Consider the following 10098-nt stretch of genomic DNA (forward strand, 5'->3'; position numbering starts at 1 on the left):
GAAATCTGTTAAAAAATGTTTTAGTACAACTTTGGTAAGCCACACTGCTTGATGGATTGTCGGAGCATTACTGCCGTATAGTGATGCGCGAATCATGAACGAATCGTTCAATACTCGAGAATCATGATTCACAAGCCCAACTGACTCACTGACTCATCCCTGTTGCTGTTAGAAGCAATATATCTAGCTTATAATTACAACTGTGGAGAAAAACACAACATCCAGTATCTCAACAAAAACGTTTCTGCTCTGAACTGGAAGAAAAAACCCTGAGTAGAAGCTCACATCAAGACAATAGCTCCACGGTTCACAGTAGCATCGCTCTGCTAACATGCTAACAGCACATTTGAGCTACTCACCCCTCCCTCCTGGCTCACAGCTTCATTTTTTCTTGGTTGGCAACCAATGTTAAGGCGCATTACCGCCCCCTGGCTCACAGCTCAGTGGACATTTAGATGAGAAAATATATATTTGACACATTTAAGGAAAATACTAATAAAATAAAAATAAACATAATAAATGTTTATTAAGCAATTTTGATAGGAAATTGCTTAATTTTAGAAATGTTTTTGCTCTTTTTTGCTCTATAAAATAGTTGTTTTCTTTTAGAATCATTCATCTTAGCAGTAGGATTTACATGAAAAGAGAAACAAATTAAGTTTGAGTGAAAATGTACATTTTTGCACTCTCTGGTCGACTGACTCAGTGAATCAAATGACTCAAAAAACCCGATTCACTTTGGTGAGTGACTCATTAAAACTCAATTCAGTAAAAAGAATCAAATTTACCACCACTACTGCCGTAGTGAGGAGCTTCGCTGATGCTATACACGGGCCAAACTTCAGTCAGGAGAACAACTGAGATTATTCATCCACAATACGAGGTTAGTCATTAATATACTGCAATAACATGGGAATAGAGCAGCTGCCAGAGAATTCAACATTAATGTATCAATGTTACGGAAGTGGAGGAAGCGCAGTTTTTGGATTTCCCCATATTTCAAAAGTGCTTCATCTCTTTGCTATGACTGTCGCCCGGCATAATTTGCAGATGATAATGGTTCTGCGATGCTTTCGACCAAAACAGGTGCAGCTTGATGACATCATCAACATGCGCTATCGCGATAGAGCGATATAGTCAAAATCTCTATCGTTGGCCAAATTTCTATCGTTTCTATCGTGTATCGTTTATATCGCCCACCCCTAGTCTGCCAGCCACCAGCCTCCCTGCAACTGCAAACTGGATAAGCAGCTAAGAAAATATTAGACTGGATGGGTTTAGGTGATCTGCTTCAGGAGACGATGAAAATAAAGTAAAAGCAACATAAAACCCTAAAAATAATATACCAAGTCATTTTTTATATCCTAAAATGAACAAACAACTCATCCTTGCACTTTTATTTTGAAAGACCCATCACTCCTAACACGCTAGGTCCTTCCCATCTCTTGACTTCCTCTCAGCAGGTTGTTATTGTAACACACCTTAGTGTCATTCAGCTGCTTCTACAGGGTCTCTTTATCCAGGTTACAGGTGGAGAACAGACTCATGTACCACCGCACTGAGCTCGCAGAGCAAACGACGACTATCATCAGCAGCTGCAGGGCAAGACTGTGGAGTCCATCCACAAACTCAGTACAGCAACAGTGGATTTTGTTAGCCTGTTACTGATCTGCACAAAGTACTTGCTTATTACGGTATTTGCAGAGGAAGGCCCCATAAAAGTATTTATTTAATAATTCATTTAAAAGAGCACGACTGTGACTCCCCCACACACCTGAGGGTGACAATGAAATACATCAGGATATACAAACATGATTTTATATTTGAACACAAAGTCTAACCCAGTCTTGCAATAACAAGGGATGAAACCAACACAAAAGTCCTGCGTTACGTCAACGCAATGAGGAAACAGTGGATGAGTGAGTTAAAATGATAACATAAGAGCGGCGAGTTTTACCAGCATCCTCCTGATAAGAGGGGATAATAGGAACCTCTCAGTTCCTACTGTCAAACACGCTGAGCTCACAAACCAGTTCCCACAACAAACAAGTTCACGTCTGTTATGAGCTGCTCAACATCAACATACAGAGTGATGACAGCGAGGAAAGAAAAAAAAACAGGATGCATTTTTAATGAAGAGTTTGTTGTTTAGTTTTCATTATTCTTCTTCTCCTTTTTATTTTTAGCATTTATGGTGTTTCATGGTGAAAATGTCTCTAAAGCTGCTCAATAATGGAAAACAATCAGTTATTTTGGCTGATGCTATTTAACACGATTACTCAGGCTTTAGAAAAATTGTAGATTTGTTACATTTCAAATAAGAAAAGATGCACTGCTTTCCCTGAACTTTAATTATAATTCAAACAAACTGAACAAAACGTGCCACAGCTTAATAGGGAGCGAATCTGAACTTGTTTGGCACAAGAGAGGGACAAAGGTAAAGAAAGGAGATGTATAAGGCCAAAACAAAAGCATCCTGAAATATGTTTTCCATACAATAGATTTTAGTCACTTTCGGCTGATCAGTTAATTTTTTTATGTGCTTTATATTGGTGTAATTCTACAGAAACTAAGACTTTGATACAAACAGCCAGAATATCACATCGAAGCTCTAACTTCCTGTACCTTAATACCCGAGTGGAACTAGACAAGTGAATGCTGTGACGTTTAAGGACAGCTCAGGAAACGAGTGAACTGCAAATACATCATCATAATGGAGGGTTTTTTCTTTGGTCATGAATAACTGATCAGGCAACCAAGACTTTCCTGTGTTTTGTTATTCATCTCGAGAAACCAACGCATTAACTAAACTGTGGTTTTGAAGAATGTTTACACCACTATGACTTGTATTTTATATGTGTTTGGTATTTTATAGCTTATTTAATATCGCGAGTACCTGCCGAAGGATTGTGGATGGAAAACATTTAATTTGGATACAATTGAATTGGTACAAGTTTTATGGGCATAGCACCAAACACATAATGACTAAAACTAATCTAAATTTAGAATCTCAGAGAAAAGCAATTTTTACCTATATTTACAACTTTAACTGAACAGGACATTAAGCCACTCCTGTCTATATATTTTTGCACATATACAATTATACCCGTTTCCTTTTAAAAGCCTAGTCACACTATCACACATTTCACAACTTCATATCTGAATCAGGTTATCTGCAGTGTAAATAAAAGATCTGCAGGTGCAGAGACACAGCAGCCACACACAGGAGCAACAAAGCCCCGCATGAATCACACTCATTTCATTAAAACGTGTTCTTCTAACCCCTGTATCATTCTTTCCACCTGCCACAAACCCAGTGCTGTGGACACCCCACACACTCACACGAAGTTTCACACACACAGCTCTTCTGTTAGAATTACTGCGCGTTTTATTGACTCTGAGCTGATTCAGTAACAACCTGTTGGAGATTAAAGCAGATAATCCGAGATCTTCAAAGAGATTTACGGCATTAAATTAGATCACTGGGCCTTTGATGGTGACAAGCCCAAGGATTTGACACAGCAGATCAAGTGTACACAGGCGGCTTGGTTAATGCAATAAGAGCTGGGATAGCGTCGTACTGACAGGCCACTATTTATTTAATCAATTAAGACAAAAAAAGTTCTGTTTGCAGCTTCTTAGGTGAGAAACGTTTAAGATCTTAAGGAATCGTAAGACTGACTTTTGACTTTTTGTTACAATTTCTGGATATTGTGAAAGAACAACATATCAGAACAGACTCTTTTAAGACATAAACTACATGTAGGACAGCACGATCCATTAAAGTTACCCATAAGAAGACTACAGGGGACATGGAGAAGCTTTAAAGTCGTTTTAACTTAATGTCTGTTTTATCGTACAGTCGGTTATGTAATGCTACAGCCTCATTGAATAGATACCAATTGGCCGGAAGATTGCCACCCCACTGACAAACTTCACCGACTGCTACCGTTAGACTGATAAAATCAATGAGATGCCAGCCATCAAAAAGCCTGTTTTCATTCTTAGCATAGCTTTACCTGCGAGGGTTATGCCTCATCTGTACTTTGTCCTTGTAGTCCATGATGTCCTCTTCAGGAGAACCGGACTCTTCTGGATCTTCTGGCCTGCAGTCAAACTCGGGGGGAGCTGGCCAACGTTTCAAAGCAGACACTCGATGCTAACAGTAGCAGACCGCTTAATGCTAACTCGCTCGCTAACTGGCTAGCAGCAGCTAGAGGGACACTTAGCCCGCTCCTCCGCCTCACAGCAGCCTCCCCGCTGCCGCCGCTGCTGCCTGATATCCGCCAAAAATACAACGTCCGGTCATCATTCTGCAATACAGGCTCCACACACACCGCGCGTTTCTTCCAGCTGCCGTATTCTCATCACTGAATTCATCCTCCTCTCCCGTCCTCCAACTTTAGACTTGTTTGACAGACCGTTTGGCAGCCGCTGTGACATCCACCTGAAAAAACCAGGAAGTGTAGTAGAAGGCGGTGCAAACAAAGACTGCAGTGCGGGACGCGGCCAGCAGGGGGCACCAGATAGAATCCATCCATCCAATACACGACAGTTGTTCAAGTATGTTGAAAAAACAATTATAACACCGAAACATGATAAGTTACTAATATTATATAAAGTTACCGTATTCTGTTTCTGTTCTTCATGTTTGGAGCGGGGCATGTTTTGGGTCGTTGTTGTGTAGGAAAACAGACCAAAGACCCAGACACAGATTTACTGCTGACTGCTTGAGATTTTCTTTCAGAATCTTCACACATCCTTTTTTCTTCAATTCAGTTCTGTTAAATTTCATTTATAGGGTGAAGTCTAGTGATAGTTTTCTTTGAGACTACAATTCCCAACTCAGTCCTTTAGTCTTTAGAAACATTTACTACTAGCTTTCTTTCTTCCAGTCTTTGAAATCGTTCACTCCCTGCCTCTATCAGGTTTGTTCTGTAGTGAGCATCTCTTTAATTTCTTCATAATGTATTAATTATAATTAATGTATTATTAATAAAGTTTAGAAATGTTGTAATAACTTGGTGTATCTATCTCCTGCTTTGTGAGAAATAATGTCTACACTGATTTACTTTAATCACACTGCTTTCTCGGGTGATAGATAAACCTCGAAGGTTTTATGCCATGTATAAGGTAACCGTCAGTTTGAACTTGATTTTGGAAGCTTTGAGCATTTTCAGTAGACACAACCTCAGCATTTGTAATGCGCACACTTGATGCTTCACCTCAAATGTCAAAGCATTTTCAAAATACTCCATCTCAAAAATGTCAAACCGATTAGAACAAGATTCAAAGCTTATTTTGAATAAATCACAAAGGCAGATGTTTGATCATTAATAGAATAGTTTATTTTATTTGAATGAACAAAAACAGCAAAGCGACGTTTACATCTGATCAGTGGGTAACGTCAAGGTGGAGGTGGAGAGGAACCATCTTTTAGACCAGGAATGAACAACAGGGAAGCAGAGCTGGAGGAAGGAAACAACCAGACATTAGAGATGCACGTGGTTTGATACGTCAGTAAGCACGTTGACGAGCACGACAAATGTTTTGTTTAAATAAAAAATAAAAAAATACTATTCTTACTGAGCTAGTATAAAATAAAGTACTATTCCAGTTTACATACAATTTACAAAACTTAAATTAAAAAAAGATCTAAGATTAAACAAAAGCTGTATACAAAACATGAATGCAGCCACCATGACATCACCTATTGGCTCGTAAAGTCACCGTCTCACAGATGTTTTGAAACTTTACGTGCCTGCGAGACGCAGACCTGACTGAGAAACTGAGTGATGCTGCGAGCTCATCACAGGGCAGCAACATTCATATGGTAGCCCCACCCTTAAGCAAACCTTGCTGTATCATCCATTTCTGACTCCATAATTTATAAGAACGGCCATCATGTTGTATTCAATGAGACTTTAAACAACTCAGAGACCAAACTCCACAGAGCCAACCGTCTTTTTTCTAAACACTTCTCTTCAATCTGAATTATTTCCAGTCAGAGTCGGCACTCCCTGTTGGCCTTTAGAAAACATACAAATTCAAAGGACCTCAGCAGCAGGCACCAAGCTGCGTTCATAATTAAACGTAACAGTTTCACTAAAACAAAATCTGAGCTTGCAAAAGAAAACATCTGCAATATTGTGAGATGGTCCATCTCCATGTACTGTGTTGCTCATGCATAATGTGCAGCTGTGAAGCTAAAGCCTGATGAAAGGTGAACTGCTTTACTTAACACTCAGCTTCAAGAGTGAAGTGGAAATACTTCAGAATAATGGAATTTATCATTTGTTTAGGATTCAATTAATATCATGCCTGTGGTCAAAAAAAAAAAAAAAAGACTTTTAAAAACATTTTTTAATTATTTAACTCTCCCCCCCCCCCCAATTTTTTTAAAAGACTGAGATCTGCATCATTCTTTTGAAGAATTGCTACAGCACCTAACATGAAATACTTTCCAACAATGTTGTTCAGCGATGTACAGACAGCCTTCAAACACTTTCTTGAAAACATGGCTGCTGTAATGTTTGTTTGCATGCCAATAAATCTGATCAGATCCACTTTCCCTATATTTAAAGCTAGCTGTGTCTCTTGTTCCAACCACAGATGTGAACTTTTTCCTTTGAATATGCAGCCCTGCTCAGTCACAGAAACTGCCCGTAAACAAGAAAGAAGTTGTTACAAACTGCAGTAATAATAAATTCTCAATATCTGCACATCTCGTATCATTTTCAGAAAATATTAAAAGGCTAATCCGACATATCGTAGATGAAAGTTCGTGTTTCCATGACCTGCTTTAGACTAAGAATATTATCTCCAGGAAAAAAAAAAAAAAGCAGAACGTTAATGCTGATGGAAACACCATCATATCATATGTTACACTCCATATGATACCGAAGTTTGAAATGACAATATTTAAAGCCAAGTAATGAGGCCCTCACCGTGGCTTTACTTCCCAGTGGGCTGCACACTCTCAAAGACCCCAGCTTCCCTCATGGCGTTGAAGTCTTTGATGGCATCGTACTGCTTGTAGAAGTCTGCGTACGCCTGTTTCTTGGGCTCTGTCACCGTGTACTGTGGGGAATAACAACAAAAATATGACAGAACTTACTGCAGGTAAAATTAGTATAACTACAGAGATAACAGAGACTACTCAAAGTATTAAAAGTGAAAGTAGGATACTCACTATGCAGAAGAGTAAAACTGGTCACAATAAAAAAAAAACTATTATATTACTGTATTTATTTGTCAACATCAAAAAAGTTATATCCTTTAAGTGAACGATTCATTGCATCTTATAAACTGATCTGAAAAAAAGAAGTTTAACTAGAAAATAAATGTGATGAATAAAATATGATCAGCTGTCTGCTGAGCTGTAAGTGGATCTAGACACTGACAGGACACTTGATGTGTTCCTTTCATCACGGCTGTGTCATTTTTTTAATCTTAGCATCACCATCAGAGTTGCGTTTGTAGCCGCCTGAGTGTGCGTCATCCTCTCACCTTGAATGCAATGGCAGCTGTTAAAGCCAGAGTGAAAGCAATGGGCAGGTGAAACCTCAGTCGCTTTGCAAGCAGCCCCCTCATCATTGGCTTTGGCAGAGACATGATGAATCACCTGCAGAGGGGAAAAAAAATACAAAAAAAAATCATTTAAATTTCCCCCCAATTATTAAATTCTGTACAAATATCAGAGAGAAAGAACAAAAGTACTGTCTTTATATCATTTCACTTTAAAATGTTTAAAACAATCATTTCCTGGTTAGTGATCAGAGTCAAATAAAAGCTGAATTTAACAACCCAATTTAAAGAATGACCCGATGTAAATACAATGAATACAAATCATGGTGTGTGTTTTGATAAAAGTGGATTTATAAAAATAAGATGCATGTAGTTTTATAGCTTCCATGTTTTACCATTGCCACCATGGAAGTTTTAATAGAGACAATAAAAACTGCAGTGACGACACAGAGAGTGACCGTGGAAGGAAATATGGGAGAAAACGTGGATGAGACTAAATGGCCTGCACACAAATTTTATGTATATCCAAATACTGCAGCACACTAAAAGTACCAGGATGCCTGTTGCCAGCATGCTTTGGTGGCTACTGTGACCCACTCAGCAAGGGGGTCAAAGGTGAAAGTACAAAGTCAAAATATGTTGGAATTGTACACATACTGAATACTGCAGTACATACAAAGTAGTTTTTAAATGCAGTTTGCTAAGCAGACAGTTTTGAAAACAATGAGACTCGTCCCTGATTCACCACAAAATTTCACCATGTTGGCTTTATTCTGTAGTTTTGCTATAATAAATGGACTAAATGGGCTTCTAACATAGTCCTTTCTTACTCTGAGCAATCCAATTACTCACCCATTCACAAGCACTTTTTCCAATTACTTTTCTATGCAATTGCTTTCTAACATTCACACACATTCATACTATGACGGATGCATCAGAGAGGAATTTAGGTTAGTATCTTGCCCCAAGGATCTCTGGAATGAGGACTGATTGCCTTGGATTGATCCACCAACCTTTCGATGAGTGCATGATCCGTTTCTACCTTTCCACCAAAACACATTTAACAGAAACTGAATTTAATGCAACTTTATAAAATAAACTTGATCAATTTTTAAGACAAAAACAAAGATTTTAATTTGTGAAACTCATTTTTGGATTTTTAGACTATTACAAAACAGAAACCCTGTTGGTGACAAACCAAGGCTGCAAATCTCCTCACTGGACAAACTGAAATCTGAAAATATCTTCCATAAGACACCCTTTTCCCTAAAAACTGACACAACAATTAAACTCACTATTTGACTAAATTAACTTAGTAATAATAAAACAAAATCGGTACATTTTCCTTTAATTTCTCATTTTTGATAAATAAAAATACATTTCATACAGTATATTAACCCTACTTAAACATAATGTGTAAAAAACACATTTATCTCAGTCCTGATTTTTTTTTTTTTTTAATAACGCAGGAAAGTTTTAATCTTGAAACCTTGAAATGCATGTAGACATTTACTCAGGCAGTTATTCTGAATCATTTCATAGATTAAAGTTAATTTCGGTAGTCACCAAAATATAAAGACTATACAAATAAGAACCCGACTAACAGTTGATATATCTGCTTTAAAAAGGTGTGATAAAAGCTTTATTCGGCTGGAAGTTATACCGTCATCTTTGTTGGTGCAGATTTAAATCCTGGATTCTTTAATGGTCATGTTTCCACCTCACGTCTCTGGCACCAGTTAATAAATAAAAGCGGGTAAAATGACCCATCTGAGGCTCCTAATTCGCCTGAAGGTCGTTAGCAGTCACCCCTAAATGAACCTGCTGTTCTCAGATCCCTGCTTCACCTGAACTAACTCAATACGACATACAAGATCCAAGACAACAATAAAATATTGAAAACACGCAGAATGAAATGAATCCGTGTGTGTGTGTGTGTGTGGAGGATCGCCATTACACATGGCTGCAGAGTCAGGTCTGCACTCAAGCGGTGTGACCTTAGTCCCATTACTACCTCTGACGTGTGCCCTCGTTTACACTTAAAGACTCTTAAATAATATCTATATGCATTATCGAAGGGCTTGAACGGGCTGATTTTGATTATTAACGAAGTAAAATCGGTTTGACGCCACCAGCTTCGGCGCAGGGTCAGAATAACGTTAGCTCACTGGCGACACTTAAAAAAAGTAATTTGCTTTCTAATACGACCATTTCTTTACCTATTGGTGGGACAAGCCATACCAACACAGCCTGCATAAATTAGCATGTATTGTTGGACTACAGTTTATAAGAGTAACAGGCTTTGTGTTAGCGCCGAGGTAGCTTTAGCTGTACACAAAGACAGCTAACCGGCCCGCGACAAAAAGAAGAAAGCAGAGAAAATAGGAGAAACTAATAACCCGGAAGATATCAGCCATCTGAAAATCAACATATTATATACAAAATTCAGTGTAAGAATATAAACGTTTACGGTTTTGACAGATACTCACAGGTTGGATTCACGACCTTCACAGAAACCGCTAACGCACTGCAGCTGCAACCGGAAGAGATTCTGACGGGACGGCGGAGGGA

The 10098-nt window shown here is 38.5% G+C and overlaps 2 protein-coding genes across 3 annotated transcripts in view; both read right to left on the reverse strand.

Moving 5' to 3' along the window:
• Positions 1 to 4523, reverse strand: part of LOC113021863 (serine/threonine-protein kinase 4-like) — a 42075-nt gene extending 37552 nt beyond the window's left edge. The window contains exon 1 of one of the 2 annotated variants that reach the window (XM_026166673.1): positions 4020 to 4523. In XM_026166673.1, the coding sequence (XP_026022458.1) occupies positions 4020 to 4063 (44 nt within the window). In that variant the 5' untranslated portion in view covers positions 4064 to 4523. The remainder of the gene's footprint in view (positions 1 to 4019) is intronic. The other variant, XM_026166674.1, reaches the window with a different exon arrangement.
• An 807-nt stretch (positions 4524 to 5330) lies between these two features.
• Positions 5331 to 10098, reverse strand: cox6c (cytochrome c oxidase subunit 6C). Its single transcript, XM_026166675.1, has 4 exons — positions 10017 to 10098; positions 7510 to 7624; positions 6948 to 7080; positions 5331 to 5468 (listed from the first exon to the last, which is right to left on the reverse strand). Exons 2-3 carry the CDS (start codon positions 7612 to 7614, stop codon positions 6955 to 6957), a joined length of 231 nt encoding a protein of 76 aa, XP_026022460.1. The 5' UTR covers positions 7615 to 7624; positions 10017 to 10098; the 3' UTR covers positions 5331 to 5468; positions 6948 to 6954.

Source organism: Astatotilapia calliptera, chromosome 5, assembly GCF_900246225.1.
Source record: "Astatotilapia calliptera chromosome 5, fAstCal1.2, whole genome shotgun sequence".
Lineage (NCBI taxonomy): Eukaryota > Metazoa > Chordata > Actinopteri > Cichliformes > Cichlidae > Astatotilapia > Astatotilapia calliptera.